This window comes from Scyliorhinus torazame, chromosome 9, assembly GCF_047496885.1.
Source record: "Scyliorhinus torazame isolate Kashiwa2021f chromosome 9, sScyTor2.1, whole genome shotgun sequence".
In the NCBI taxonomy this organism is placed as follows: Eukaryota; Metazoa; Chordata; class Chondrichthyes; order Carcharhiniformes; family Scyliorhinidae; genus Scyliorhinus; species Scyliorhinus torazame.
Genome location: NC_092715.1, coordinates 27148121 through 27164566, shown reverse-complemented (window position 1 = coordinate 27164566; position 16446 = coordinate 27148121). Strand labels below are relative to the sequence as shown.

At 48.8% G+C, this 16446-nt stretch overlaps 1 protein-coding gene across 7 annotated transcripts in view; it reads right to left on the bottom strand.

Moving 5' to 3' along the window:
• Positions 1-475: 475 nt before the first annotated feature.
• palld (palladin, cytoskeletal associated protein) overlaps positions 476-16446 on the bottom strand; it is a 614708-nt gene continuing 598737 nt past the window's right edge. For all 7 annotated transcript variants that reach the window (XM_072515728.1, XM_072515727.1, XM_072515731.1 and 4 more), the window contains 3 exons: positions 15121-15286; positions 5712-5845; positions 476-3951 (listed from right to left, as the gene is read on the bottom strand). In XM_072515728.1, coding sequence (XP_072371829.1) covers positions 3779-3951; positions 5712-5845; positions 15121-15286 — 473 coding nt within the window. In that variant the 3' untranslated portion in view covers positions 476-3778. The remainder of the gene's footprint in view (positions 3952-5711; positions 5846-15120; positions 15287-16446) is intronic.

Genomic DNA, 16446 nt, shown 5'->3' with positions numbered 1-16446 from the left:
GACAGTGACCCAGAGCCGGGATCGAACCTGGGACCTCGGCGCCGTGAGGCTGCAGGGCTAACCCACTGCGCCACCGTGCTGCCCAGGAGTTAGATTTTTAATTGGTAATGTGTTGAAGGGTTATGGAGAACGGGCAGGACGGTGGAATTGAGGCCGGGATGGGATCAGCCATGATCACATTGAGGGTGTTAGGCTCGGGAGGCTAAATTGCCTATTCCCGCTCCTAGGTCATGTGTTCAAGGGAGGCGATGCTCTGGCTGATTTCGCAATCCAGCTCTTGGCCTGTCACATTGTAGGTAGCAGATGAGGAACATATCCGCCATGATGGAATGGCGGAGCAGACCCGATGGGCCGAATGGCCTACTTCTGCTCCTATATCTTTTGAAGTATTTTATGAACTTAATCGAGGGGAGCAGCATATGTCCAACCTGGTACCCGTGAGCCAGGCCATCAAAAATAAACATAGACACATAAATTATTCCAGCATTTTTATTAAATTTATAATCGTCACATGCCAGGAGTAGCAAATGCAGCATTTTAAAAACTTTACACTGTCACAGAAAAAGAAGCGTTTTCGTTAAGGTCCGCCGCAATATCGAAGAAAAGCCAGCTGCCAGCCCAAGGCAAATTAAGTCTGCAGAATACATCAGCAGGCTCCATTCCAATGGCTGCTGATACGAGGGTCGCAATGCAAAGAACCTCAGGCAAAGGCCTTACTGAAGGCAGCAATCCCACCCGCAAAATCGCCAATCACATTTTTCCCGTTCTCAACCATCATGCATCAGCGTCAACCTGAATATTTACTTAAAACGCTCGCTAAACCGGTGATACCAGTCGCACTGTGTGCAGATCGTCTTCATAAAGTATTGAAAGTTAAAATGCTGTGATATACAATACCAGATAGCAATAGAACAATTCTTTCAACGTAATACCTCAAACAACAAAACAAAAAAAGGCAGATTAATCGCAAGGTCCGAGCTGAAATTAGACACATGCACTTGCATATTTTAAATAATGAATGTGTGCATTGTTTTTTTTTGCTTTCGAGTACAGTCATTTTCGATGTAAGGCAAGGCATCCTTGTATCCTCATCTAGTGAATGCGTGTTTCCCAAAGTGCTTCTGCGTGTTCCTTTCCCGGGCCGGATCAGTCCAACTGATTGTTGTTGTCCGGATCAAATGCCCCTCCCGGGTTTAGAGAGGGACATTTTGGGTTTTACCCACCGCCACCGGCGAGGAGGGGTAATTGGGGTCGACAAGTGGAAAACAATCCGCAACAAGGGTTAAGGGGACACGCTTAAAAAGGCGGTTTAGCACATTTCCTTTTAAGAATTGAGATCTGGAATGCATTCCGGAAGGTATTTGTGTATGTGTGTGTGTGTCACCTTGGCTAACTCCTGTATTCATTTTAATTGTAACCGCTTGCTTCCAGGACAGTGGACCTCCCAGGCGCGATTCTCCGAAATGTAGAGAGAGTGTTCGCGCCATCATGAACGCCATCGCGTTTCACGACGGCACAAAACGGGCGTGGGCAGTAGCGATTCTGGCCCCCACAGGGGGCCAGCACGGCGCTGGAGCAGTCCACGCCGCTCCAGCCTCCCTTCCCGGTGACAGCTGGGTGCCGCGCCAACCCGCGCATGCGCGGGGGTGGGTGGGGGGGGGACTTCCTCAGCGCACCGGCCCCGACGCAACATGGCGTGGGGGTTCAGGGGCCGGCCGCGTAATAAAATAGGGCCGGGGCTGGAGAGGCCGGCCCGCCGATCGGTGGGCCCCGATCGCGGGCCAGACCCCATCGAAGGCCCCCCCCCGGTGAAGGAGCACCCTCCCCCCCCCCCCCCACAGGCCGCCCCCGACCCTACGCGCAGAGTTCCCACCGGCTGCGAGCAGGTGTGAACGGCGGCGGCGGCGGGTCGCTGCAGTTTCCGCAAGGCCGGAGAATCGGCGGACTGGCCGCGGACAGCGGCCTGCGACCGGCGCCGCGCCAAATGGCGCCGATTCCCCGCTCCTCGGAGAATCGCCTGCCGGCATCGGACCGACGCCACGGGAAAAAATGAAGCGAACGGCGATTCTCCCATACGGCGCAGCATGGGAGAATCACGCCCCCCCCCCCTGTCACCCCTCTCCAAAGCCTGACTCCAAATCTGCGTCCATTGAATCGCGAGGAGGAAAATACTCCCAGGCAAGTGAGCTATAACCCGCTTGGCAAACTCATTTAAGATCCTACCACATCAACGCAACCTCCTAGTTGTCAACTGGCCCAGCTGGCTAACTCAAACCAACAACACCTTCTCTCAGCCATCAACATTCCCCAAATCGCAAATGCGGATAAAAGGAATTAACATCCATCCCCGCCCCTAAAACAACTGTTGCATTAAAAGTCTGAGGTGAGCCCACTTCACAGTAAATGACCTAAACGCACCATCGAGTGCACTCGGAAAGAAAACTCATCCAGGGATTAAGATTATTGACTAAGGAGGTACTTGGGGGGGGGAAAAAAGGAATAACACACTGACGTCCAGCTACCAGAGAGATGTACAGCAATGGGAGCATTTACCTCTCCCTACTCCCCTCTACCCCGCTTCCCATTCCAACCACAGCGGCACCTACTGTCTCTCTGACCTGGAGGCAAGGCCGGTTTGAACATTGGCTCCTCCAGGATTACCAATGTGGTTCCGTGACCAGAGAGTGCAGTCACGGATATCAATCCATTGCTGCTCGTGTGAGAAATCACCAAGGATGGAGGCAGAACTGAATCTGAGGGGGTGGTGGGTGGGGGAGTGGGGGGGGGGGGGGGGGGGGGGGGGGGCGACTTAGTCACGGGCTGGAGAATGAGCACCGTTACCGAACTTGCCACACCACCTGCCTGACATGCATCCGTACGTGTGTGCGCGGATTGCTCGACCCAGTATTGCAGGCAGATCTGCTGCCATTCGCCCAGAGGGAGGCAAGACACTCCCGCCTGAGAAAGGCAGCGCTGTCCATGTGAAATACAGAGCTGACAGACCCAGCAGATACCTGCGCCCCATGAGTTGATCGGGCCTTTGGCTGCTTCATAGGAATACCCTGTTTAAAACCCCAGGTGTGCTGAAAGCTGGATCTGAATGAGGACTCCCAGCGCGCACAAATAACCACACCTCGCTCACCCTTTACCATAACCCATGTCCAAATAAAAAAAAACACAACCCCTGCTCAGAGAGTTATCACTCACAGAATACATCACACACTTACCTGCATAATATAGTTTTTGAGCTCAGGCACTTGGTGACACTGATTATCTGAGATATATCCTTTTAACAATGTGTATATAATGGTTTATAATAAATTGAAGCCACTGTGTAGCAAAATACCTACTTAATAATCGAACCATGCAAGGTGAGACATGGGTAACAAAATGTATGAATGTGGTAAAATCCTGTTCTATCCAATGCCAGCTCGCCTGGCCACCAATGCCAGCTCGCCTGGCCACCAATGCCAGCTCGCCTGGCCACCAATGCCAGCTCGCCTGGCCACCAATGCCGTCTCCCCGATCGCAGTTACGAAACGTCTTCACCTTATCCCATACTTAAGTTTTTTTGTATTGATGCATATTTTTAAAAAAAACAAAGGCATTCAGTGTGTACGGACTTGACGAAATGATGGTCCGGATGCAGTCACCCCCCACTCCCCCCAACAAGAGGCAGTTTCTCTCCCTCTGCTTGTAATCCTGATACCTCCTCTTCCTCTTTCTCCCGCTCTCTCTCTCTCTCTCTCTTTCGCGCTCCCACTCTCCAAGAGTTCAGCTACAGGTCGTCGCTTTCCACGAGGTTGGATTGAGGGCCGAGGTGGATGGAGTTAGCCTCGGGCAGGAATGCCGCCTTGATGTCGAGTCCTTGGTCGGTGAGCGCTGCGTAGCGACTGGTGGAGGGCCGCACTTTCTTTGGCTTGGAGCTGGGATTCTGGTGCCACTGAGGGGCTGAAGGTTAAAAGAAAGGATTTCAGCAATTGAAAAAGGAAAGCGACCTCTCCCGTTGGGTATAACACACTTTGGGTCCCTGAGCCTGGAGGTCGCGAAGGGTGCTTTAAAAATGCAAGACATTCTTTTCATCAGAGAGCATTACAAATAGAGCAAGAGTGTCTGTGAGTTCAGATCATTGTTGGGGATAACACTCAAACTGACGAGACAAAACATTAAAGTTGTTCACCAGCACAGAGCTTGAGTGTTGCTGAAAAAAGAGGCATGCTGAAGATTTTTGTCTATCATTCATCAGGACCATTTGCAAGAATACTGATAATGGAGAACAACAATTTATACTGTAAAATAAGGGAGTACTGATTCGTAGGCGAGCAGACTCTGATTGGCAGAGGCATTACCATGGAGAATGCACCAGTTGATGGTGACTGACAGTTAACTGCCAAGCATTGTTTGAAATGTAAACCAGGCAGTTTGAACCCGATTGGTCAAGACATTGCCCTGAGGAACGAGTCAGCAAATGCCTTTTGTTTATTTTGATTTAGGCGTAATGTGTATACATGTTCTTTCTGTCTGCAAAGTACAGGGCCCTGTGAATATAGGCCTTATTGGCAACCTCACAAATGGGGCATGAGCCATTTGCCCACCGTGCAAGCTTGATGCTGAAATAGGGGGCATCAAAGACATCCTGCGAAATAATGGCAATGCTGATCAGGTCATTTCACACGTGAAATATTGCACAAACTGAAGAAGGCCATCACGTTTGGCTCTGAAAAGTGTCCCGTATTCCTCAGATTATCCTGGAAGGACAGTTATCTCAAGAATTCAAGCAACAGATGAAGCTAGCTGCTTCACGCTGCTACTATGCAGCGGCAACATAAATGGCATTCACCACTAACAGGATGTTGCCATCAAGCCAAAAAGACGTCCAGCCTATCACACAAACGAGTAATGTGGTATAAGAATTTCAGTGCCAGCGTGATGCTTGGTATGTAGGCCGTACGCCCCAACAACTGCCGAATCGTATCGAACAGCGTGTCTCAGCTGCTGGGTGCAATGGGCAAGTTACAGACTATACCCAGCCAGCCCACACCTGCAAAATTCAAAACACAGTGTCCAACATTAGCTGTGATTCTGTGATTGGACAACATTTGTTAAATAATCTTCAGTGTGCCAAGAATGACGTCGTCAACCAATTTAAGATTGTCAGCCAGGCTCGCAGTGTGGCGGATTTATGTGCACTGGAAGCTACATGTATTACCACATACCTGGTCTTTGCAGACAGACAGAACATGTACACACATTGCGCCTGTTTCAGCTGAACAAAATAAGTGATAGCCAGTTGCTGGTTCATTCCTCAGGGGAACGCCTTGACCAATCAGGGTCAAACTGCCTGGTTTAAATTTCAAACATTCAGAATCTACTTCCTAACCAATTCCTAACCTTTAAGCTTAAGAATAAGGCCCCTCTACTTTTCATTCTTTGTACATCATTGACTGTATGAAGGCTTTGGGACAGCCCCAGGATGTGACAGGTGCTACACAAATTAAGGAGGTTACGGGTCCAGGGCTCGAGTGCAAAATCTCCACTGTCGTACTAAGGGAGTGCTTCACTGTTGGAGGTGCCATCTTTCAGAAGAGACATTAGACCGAGGCCCTGTGCCGCTACATAAATGCAAACCCTTCTTTACCTCTTTTCTGTCAAATCAGTGAACACACTACTCTTTTGGGGATTGAGTTGTCAAAGGGAAGAGTTGGACTCACTGTAAACGTCCAGCTTGGCTGTGCAGGATATTATCCCAGCTTCGTTTTTAGCAGACACGGTGTACCATGCAGCATCCTCCTTTGCGGTTGGCTGGATTAGCAGGCAGATGTAACCCTTGTTGTCATGGTGCATGCTGAAAAATGAAAATGTATCACCGTTACCCAAGCAGAATGGAACTACAATAAGGAAATGTTCAGTGAAATTCCACCATTGCACCAGGAGATTACAGTGCAGGAACAGGCCGTTCGGCCCAACTAGTCAATGCTGGCGTGTACCCTCCACACAAGCTTCCTTCTAACCCTCTTCATCTCATGCTATCACCATATCCTTCTGATTTTTTCAGCTTCTCCTTAACTGTGTTATGTTCTGTGTTGTGGCCCTAGTACAGATGCACACAGAACATCTAATTCTTTGACGAGTAAGATAGTTTATCAACAAGGCTGACAAACTATAATGCAAACAGTAAATAATAAATGAATTCAGCGAATTCTCCTGGAGCTACTTCTGATGCGACTGTCCTCGAGCACGACTCACTACCAACTGCCGAATCTCTCAAGTCGCATGGTGAATCTCTATCGCCACCTGCTGGTCAGAGGTCGTACCGATAACCAGAGACGCTGATAGATAACTACATACGTTGATGTGCACATGCATATCACCACAAATTGCACCTGTGTTATTCATCTCATCTGCTCCACATTCTAAACACTCTCTGGATAAAGAGGTTCCGCCCAATCCCGGGTTATTCAATTTATTGCCGCTTATCTTCCAATCAACGGCGACAGTTTTGGTCTCTCGCTCAAATTGTCAGCGTCATCTACTCTACCAAAAACCCTGTCATTATCTTAAAGACCAAAGTGTCCAGAGGTGTGTAGGTTAGGTGGGGTTACGGACTGAGGGCGGGGGAGTGGGCCTAGGTAAGGTGCTCTTTCAGAGGGTGGATGCAGACATGATGGGCTGTATGGCCTCCTTCTGCACTGTCTGGATTATCTCCATCAGGCCACCACTCAGCCCACTATTTTAAAGAGGAAACAGGCTTCAGCCTATTTCAGTCCTTTTTGGTTGTTATAACTTCTATTATTTTCCCATATTTTGTCCATTCCAAATTGCCCTTGAACTGAGTGGTTTGCTAGACCATTTCAGAGGACAGTTGAGAGTCAACCACATTGCTGTGGGCCTGGAGTCACGTGGAGGTCGGATTTCCTTCCCTAAAGAACGCTAGTGAACCAGGTGGGTTTTTATGACAATCAGTGATATTTTCATGGTCATCATTAATGAGACTAGCTTTCAATTCCAGGTTTATTAAATTCCACCAGCTGCCGTGATGGGATCTGATCCCGGAGTGTTAACCTGGGCCTCTGGATTACTGAGCGACACCTACATCATCATGCCCCCATTTCCAAATCTTGCATCATCAGTGTCATAATAATAATCTTCATTAGTGTCACAAGTGTCACAGGAGCTGGTTTAGCACAGGGCTAAATAGCTGGCTTTTAAAGCAGACCAAGGCAGGCCAGCAGCATGGTTCAATTCCCGTACCAGTCTCCCCGAACAGGCGCTGGAATGTGGCGACTAGGGGCTTTTCACAGTAACTTCATTTGAAGCCTACTTGTGACAATAAGCAATTTCCATTCCATTTCCAAGTAGGCTGACATTAACACTGCAATGAAGTTACTGTGAAAAGCCCCTGGTCGCCACATTCCGGCGCCTGTTCGGGTACACGGAGGGAGAATTCAGAATGTCCAATTCACCTAGCTGCACGTCTTTCGGGACTTGTGGGAGGAAACCGGAGCACCCGGAGGAAACTCACGGAGACACCGGGAGAACGTGCAGACTCCGCACAGACAGTGACCCAAGACGGGATTCGAACCCGGGTCTCTGGCGCTGTGAAGCAACAGTGCTAACCACTGTGTTACCATATCGCCCTCCCTTTTCCGGTGCATCTGTATCCTTTTCCTCACAGGGCGGACAGCCCACTGAACATTTTCGGAATGTTAATTAGGATAAAGGAGCTCTTAACTGGTGTCTAAATTATGACTTATTCCAGGTATTGGAGTATGTAGCTTCCAAATTAAATAATAGAGTAAGGGATTAAGACTAAAACATACCAATCTCTGGAAGAGTCTAAACAGATCTTAATATCATTTATTGTCACTTAAAAACATTAAAAGTGTCACCGGCATTTTAAAGATGTGCAGAAGTGTAGAGGCGTGAGCCCACCTTCTCAGTTGACACTCCCAGGACAGTACAGTATGGAGGGAGTGTTGGAGGTGCCACCTCTCTTCTGAGACAATGAACGAGGCAGTGTCTGAGCTCCCATGTGTGTGCAAGAGACCCCATGGCCAGGAAAAAGAGCAGAGAGTTCTCATGGTGTCCTGGACAATATTTATGTTATCCCGCTTAAAGTTTATCCCACAGCCAACAGGTACAGGCCAGATTGTCCAGTCTTTATCACCTTGCTGTTCACATTGGAGCTTGCTGTGGTCAAACTGATTGCCACCATTCCTGCATTACAACACTGACCACAGTTCAGAAGTAATTAGTTAACTGAAAAGCACGTTGTGATGTCCCAAAGACATGAATGGCGCAATATAAATGCTGGTCTTCCTGCAACATCTCGGCATTAAAAGTATTGTTTAAAATGTCTGCTCCCATTTCAAAACTAAAGCTTAAAATGGCAACCTTTAAAGCTTTCTTAAAATCTCTCTCTTTGACCAAGCTTTTAGGTCACCTGCGTTAACATCTCCTCATATAGCCCGGTGTGAAATTTTGCTGGATAATGTTCCTGTGAATGGTGTTGGGAGACTTTACCATGTTGAAGGTGCTATATGAATGCAAGTTGTTCTTGTTGGTTGCTAGGCCAGCATTAGGATTATTTTTTAAATATAAATTTAGAGTATCCAATTAATTTCTTCCAATTAAGGGGCAATTTAGCATGGCCAATCCACCTACCCTTGCACATCTTTAGGTTGTGGGGGCGAAACCCACGCAGACACGGGGAGAATGTGCAAACTCCACACCGACTGTGACCCAGAGCCGGGATCGAACCTGGGACCAGGGCGCCACGAGGCAGCAGTGCTAACCACCGCGCCACCCTAGTATCAGGATTCTAACAGGATTAGACCGGGTAGATTCAGAAAGAATGTTCCCGATGGTGGGGGAGTCCAGAACTAGGGGGGGTCATAGTTTGTGGATAATAAGGGGGTAAACCTTTTAGGACTGAGGTGAGGAGAAATTTAGTCACACAAAGTGGTGAATCTGTGGATTGACCACCACAGAAAGGAGCTGAGGCTAAAACATTGTGCAATTGGAAGAAGGAATTAAATATAGCTCTTGGGGCTGAAGGAATCAAGGGATATGGGGGAGAAGGCTGGATCAGGGTATTGAACCTGATCAGCCATGATCATAATTTTTAAAAAAATAATATTTTATTAAGGTATTTGAATTTTTTTATAACAGTAACAAAAACAATGACATCAACATGGTAAAATAAACAATATTCACACGCCTCAACCTTACAGCAACAATCCGCCCCCACCCCCCTTGGAATACTGCACCTGCTGACATTTTTAATTTTCCCTGAGAAAGTCGAGGAACGGCTGCCACCTCCGGGAGAATCCTAACAGTGACCCTCTTAAGGCGAACTTTATTTTCTCGAGACTGAGAAACACCCAGCCATGTCAGTAACCCAGGTCTTTATACTCGGGGCTACCAGGGAGGCAAAGGCCAGGACGTTGGCCTCTTTCACCCCCTGAACTCCCAGATCTTCCGACACTCCAAAGATCGCTACCTCCGGACTCAGCACCACCCATGTTTTTAGAACCGTGGACATTGCCTTAGCAAAACCCTGCCAAAACCCTCCAAGCTTCGGGCATGCCCAAAACATGTGGACATGATTTGCTGGGCTTCCCGCGCACCTCGCACACCTGTCCTCTACCCCGAAAAACGTGCTCATCTGGGTCACCGTCATGTGTGCCCGGTGGACTACCTTGAATTGTATCAGACCAAGCCTGGCGCGCGATGAGGATGTATTAACCTTGCTTAGGGCATCCGCCCAAAGACCCGCCTCTATCTTTCCTCCTGGCTCGTCCTCCCACTTGCCTGTAAGCTCCTCCACCGGAGTTTCCTCCGTCTCCGAAAGCTTCTGGTAAATATCTGATACCTTCCCCTCTCCCACCCAGGTGCTGGAAACTACTCTATCCTGTATCACCCGTGGCAGCAGCAGCGGAAAGGCCGGCACCTGTTTTCTCAGGAAGTTGCGCACCTGCAAATACCTAAAACCATTCCCTGCTGGCAATTTAAATTTATCCTCCCAGGCTTTCAAGCTGGGGAAGCTCCAGTCTATAAATAGATCCCCCATCCTTCCAATTCCTGCCCTCTGCCAACTCCAGAACTCGCCATTTGGCCTACCCAGTACAAACCTGTAGTTGCTATAAATCGGGGTCCAAATCGATGCTCCCTCCACTCTCTTATATCTCCTCCATTGCTCCCCAGATCCTCAGAGCTGCCACCATCACCGGACTTGTGGAGTATCGGGCCGGCGAGAACAGCAGATGTGCCGCTACCAGCGCTCCCAGACTGGTGTCTTAACATGACGCCGCCTCCATCCGCCCTACTGGGCGGTAGTAATTGCAGAAGTTCGGCAGCGCCAACCCACCCTCCCCCGACTGCGCTCCAGCAACACTTTCTTCACTCGCGGGGTTTTACCCACCCACACAAAGCCCAAAATAATCTTATTCACCCGCTTGGAAAAAGCCATGGGGATAAAGCCCGAAGTAATCTTATTCACCCGCTTGGAAAAGATGGGGAGGCACTGAAAGACAAACAGAAATCTGGGGAGGACCGTCATTTCCACGGTCTGTCCCCTCCCTGCCAGTGATAGCAGGAGCATGTCCTATTTCTTAAAGTCCCCTTCCATTTGTTCTACCAGCGGGGATAGGTTTAACTTGTGCAGTGCCTCCCATTTCCGGGCCACCTGGATTCCCAGATATCGAAAGCTCTTCCCTACCATTCTAAGCGGCAGCTCTCCCAGTCTCTTCTCCTGCCCTCTTGCCTGGATCACAAACATCTCGCTTTTCCCCAGTGTTCAATTTATACCCCGGAAAATTGCCAAATTCCCCCAAGATTCGCATTACTTCCCCCATCCCCTCCAACGGGTCCGAAATGTACAAGAGCAAGTAATCTGCGTAGAGCGAGACCCGGTGCACCATGCCCCTCCCCGAACCAGCCCTTTCCAGTTCCTAGAGGCTCTTAACGCCATGGCCAAAGCAAACCGTAACGGGGAGAGGAAGCACCCTTGCCTCGTCCCTCGGTGTAATTCAAAATACCCCGACCTCAGCCGGTTCGTACGCACAGTCACTACTGGTGCCTGATAGAGCAACCGCACCCAGTCAATAAAGCCCTCACCAAACCCAAACCTTCCCAGCACCTCCCACAGGTAATTCCACTCCACCCGATCAAAAGCCTTCTCCGCATCCATCGCTACCACCACCTCCGCCTCCTCTCCTTCTGAGGGCATCATAATAACATTTAGAAGCCTTCGAACATTGGCCTTGAGTTGCCTGCCCTTTACAAATCCCTTCTGGTCTTCCCCTATTACCCCCAGGACACAGTCCTCTATCCTTATGGGCAGTATCTTAGCCAGCGGTTTGGCATCCACATTCAGTCGAGAAATCGGCCTGTATGACCCGCATTGCTCCTGATCCTTCTCCCGTTTCAAGATCAATGAAATCGAGGCCTGCGACATTGTTGAGGGGAGGACTCCCTTCTCTCTTGCTTCGTTAAATGTCCTCACCAGCAGTGGGCTCAATATCTCGGAAAACTTCTTCTAGAATTCCACCGGGTAGCTGTCAGACCCCGGGGCCTTGCCCGACTGCAGGCCCTCCAGCCCCTTGATTATTTCCTCAATCTCAATTGGGGCTCCCAGCCCCTCCACCAGGCCCTCCTCCACCCTCGGGAACCTCAACCGATCCAGAAATTGCCTCATCCCCTCCACCCCAGCCGGGGGTTCTGGCTCATATAATTTACTATAAAAGTCCTTAAACACCTCGTTCACCCCCGCTGGGTCCAGGACAGTATTACCGTCCAGCCATGATCATAATGAATGGCAGAGCAGGCTCGAAGGGCTGAATGGCCTCCTCCTGCTTCTATTTTCTATTTTTGTTTCTATTGTATCAAGCATAGCCTAATTGTAAAAGTGCTTCCTGCCCCAATTTGACCATTGCCCGTGCAACAACAACATGCCTCACACTGCCTACCTTTATTTTACGTAAAGCTCGGAACTTGGAAGCTGGTGTGACTGGAGTTTCCCCCAAACCATTTCATTTGAGTTCCAGTCAGGGGTCAGTCAGCCAATGCTCCAAGAGGGGGGGGATAATCCTCTCTCTGTCCTCAGAGCCCAGAGCTCAAGGGCTCATTCCCCACTTCAGAGACTTGAGCATGCAATCAAGGCTGTCAGTGCCGTATGGAGGGAGTGCTGCACTGTCGGAAGGTGCCAACTCTCACTCGAGACATTAGATTGAAGCTCCATCCCAGATGGACGTAAAATATCCCGCGGCCAGCATGTGAAGGGGAGCAGGGAGGTGCAAGCTCTGGGGGTTGTGCTCGACGTTTCTCGCAAAGTACCATGAATGGAACATCCTGGCCGTTTTTGCATACTCGCCAACCCATTGGTAGCCAGATGGCAATTTTGTGAGTCACAGTTTGAGGATAGAACCTGCCTCTGGTTTCTGGAGAGCATCATTGAAAAGATCATGGAGCCTCAGGCCTGATCTCAGGCATTTCAGACCCAATCCCATTGTAGGGTGGCCTCCACATACATACGGGCAAGAGCCGGAATTCTCCGGCCGTTCGCTGGCAGGGGGTATTCTCTGGTCCTGTCGGCGGTGCACCTCCGCCTGTGGGTTTCCTGCCAACGTGGGGTGGCTTCAATATTAATTCCCACTGACACTGATGGGAACTGGCCGCGAGGAAACTCCTGGCTGGGATACTGGAGAATCCCGTCCAATGTTTCCAAGGGGTGTTAAAATAATATCTGTTCATTAGGATGTGGGCCGTCTCCGTTACCCATCTCTAATTACCCTCGGAAAGGTGATGGTGAGTTGCTTTCTTGACCCGCTGCAGTCCATGTGGTGTAGGTACACCCACAGTGCTGTTAGGGAGGGAGGTCTAGGATTTTGATCCAGCGACAGTGAAGTAACGGTGATATATTTCCAAGTCAGGACGATGGGGGGCTCGGCGGGGACCTTGCAGCTGGTGGTGTGCCCAGGTAGCTGCGGTCTCCTTCCATCACTTTGTTGATGATGGAAAGTAGACTGATAGGGCGGTAACTGGCGGTGTTGGATTTGTCCCGTTTCTTGTGTGCATGACACACCTGGGCAATTTTCACATTGCCAGCAAAATGCCAGTGTTGCAGCTGTAATGGAACCAATACCATTGGTTCACCAATCCTATCTTTACTGTTCCTCGACCTTAAAGGTGCTAAATAAGTACAAGTTAAAGTTGATAATGAATGCATCTACATCAGAAGATATAGAATGATGTAGAAAATGGCTATGCTTTGACAATAGAAATATACATTATATCCACATACGCATGTTTAAAAAAGCTTTGGTTATCAGGCTTACCTTTAAATGGGTTCAAAATTGAAGAGATTTGAATAAACTGTAATTATTCCCTTCTAATCCGATGAAGGACTACCTTAGCCAAAGGTTATAATTGAGGAGAGAGTTGCGAGGGTTATAATTGAGGAGAGAGTTGTGAGGGTTATAATTGAGGAGAGAGTTGCGAGGGTTATAATTGAGGAGAGAGTTGTGAGGGTTATAATTGAGGAGAGAGTTGCAAGGGTTATAATTGAGGAGAGAGTTGCGAGGGTTATAATTGAGTTTCGAGGTGGATGGAATTTGTGGAATTTGATTGTTTACAGAAGATACAAACCTAGCATTTCAGCTTATTACAAAATAGTTGGGGGAATTTTTTTTTTAAAAAGAGGAACCGGCTTCTGTCGATGCCAAAGAAGGAGTCATTGTTCTCCCTGGACAGACTAATAGCTATTTATGTACTGAATGCAAATAATTGCCAAGTCACCACCACAGAGGAACCCGTGTCTTTGATCAGACATTCTTAGAAGGATCAGATGACAGATTTATCCAGTCATCAGATAATAAATGGCCACTTGTGGATTCTAGTTGATTTGGTTTTACAACTTGTCTCTTTTCTATTCTTTCGTGAGGATGTGGGCGTCGCTGGCTCGGCTGGCATTTGTTGCCCATCCCTAATTGTCCCTTGACCCTTTGTGGGCAGCACGGTAGCATTGTGGATAGCACAATTGCCTCACAGCTCCAGGGTCCCAGGTTCGATTCCAGCTTGGGTCACTGTCTGTGCGGAGTCTGCACATCCTCCCTGTGTGCGCGTGGGTTTTCTCCGGGTGCTCCGGTTTCCTCCCACAGTCCAAAGATGTGCAGGTTAGGTGGATTGGCCATGATAAATTGCCCTTCGTGTCCAAAATTGCCCTTGGTGTTGGGTGGGGTTACTGGGTTATGGGGATAGGGTGGAGGTGTTGACCTTGAGTAGGGTGCTCTTTCCAAGAGCCGGTGCAGACTCGATGGGCCGAATGGCCTCCTTCTGCACTGTAAATTCTATGATAATCTATGATTGAGAAGGTGGTGGCGAGCTGCCTTGTTGAACCGCTGCAGTCCCTGTGGTGTAGGTACACCCACAGTGCTGTTGGGAGGGGGGGGCGGAGTTCCTTTTACGAAAAGGAAGTTTTCGAGTTATGACACAGTGGTTATGCTACTGACCAGTAATGAAGAGACGCAAGTTCATATCCCAGGACTCCAGCTGGGAGATTCGGTACAACTCATTAAATAGGCCTGGAATAAAAAGCTGTCTCGGCTAATGATGACCATGAAACTAGCTGGATTGTTGAAAAAAACCTTAGCGGCCTCCTTACAGGTCTGGACGACACGTGACTCCGAACCACAGCAATGCGATTGGCCCTTAACCGCCCTCTGTAGTGGCAGAGAGAGCCACTCAGGAAGGCAGCTGAGCCTAATCTGCCCAAGGGCAATCAGAGATGGGCATCAAAGACAGACCGTGCCACCTTATGAATGAATAAAAATTAGTCTTGATTCAAAATGTCTACGTTGCGTTTTTCTGTTTTGCAGTAAATATACCAATCATATGGCAAGAATTGGTAAAACAATAATATTGGTTCCTTACTTGAAGATAAGACTAATGTACAAGCAATGGTAACTAGGAGACTCTGCAGACATGTCCGACCTGTGCTCTGTCTACAGAGCACATTGGGTTATATATAAATGTACCCTTAAAAGGTACATAAGGTACATGCACATCACAACGGTCAGCTCCCGGCTGTGCAGCCTGGGCAGGAATCACAAACCCGCTCACCTTACTCTCTCCGTGTTCTGAGTGAGGGACTCGTTATCCTTCTTCCAGAAGATCTGAGGGTATGGCACGCCAAAGACGCGGCACTCTAACCGTATCGGGTATCCCTCGGCCACCCCGGTGTTCTGCAGCTTCTCGATAAACACCGGGGCCCTGACCATCTCTTTAGCTGCAGGGAAAGAACACAATTAAATCAGCGAGAGAAACAAAAAAACACGGCTTCTTATGTTGCCATAAGGATTGAATTCCAAGGCCAGAATTTCACGTTCCCCCAGTCTAACGCACCCCCCCCCCCCAAAACCCGGCACGACATTACATGGAACGGACACTGCGACCCTCCAGACATTCAGCACCCTCCCCGCCCTGTGACCCCCCTGTCCCTTACCCTCTCCACTTAATGCCAAGAAGCTCCCTGCAGTTCCTCTTCCGGCCACTACGGCACCGTGCGCGGAGTGACCGGAGAGCTGCCCACGGGGCTTCCTCCCCCGTGAGGGGCGGACGTCCCGCCTAATGCCAAACAATGCTCATTGGAGCATAAATTGGCACGAGTGCCGCTGGGGCTGGCAGTGATGTGTTCTCCGCCGACTCTTCAGACGGTGGGGGCGAATTCAGGCTCAAGATTCTGCTCATCTTCCTGAGGGAAAACCCGATTGAGCGGGACAATCAATGCCCCACTCTCAGCCCAGTGTGAACTTCTGCTCAGTTTAGCATCCCAACAGCTAGGATTCCCTACAAAGAATGAGAATTTCTTCCTCTAAGCAATTCACCGAGAGTGAGAACATCCAGTGATTTGTTATCTATGTTTGGACAAGATATTCGGAGACCCATGGGGAGCAGGCGCACCCCTGAATACACCTCTGAGAGAACAACTGTGGTCCATAAAGGGGTTTAATTCAATTTTACCTCATCGTTAAACTCTGTACTGCAGCACACTCAACAGGAATAGACTTGACAGCAGAGCACGCCTTAATGTACTTGACTACATCTTTGAATCTTACCTTCATTTCTCAATTATTTCCTCAGGAAGGTTACATTGGCAAATTGCCAAAGCATTATATCCTGCTTCAGTAACACGATGTTCATCAAAAAGCTGCCTTCAGTTGGCAAGTTGCCATAAAAACAGGCGATTTTGACAAATCTATTTTTCTCCACTGGGGCTACGTGGGAGCATATTTTCTGACTGTTTAATAATTTTCAGAATGTTTAATAGATCGAAAGGCAGATAATTGAAAAATCATCATGGCAGCATGTATTGTGACGGTGATTCAAATAAAACAAGCAATCATAATTCATTACATTGTTCAAGACAATCATTCAAATAAAAATAGA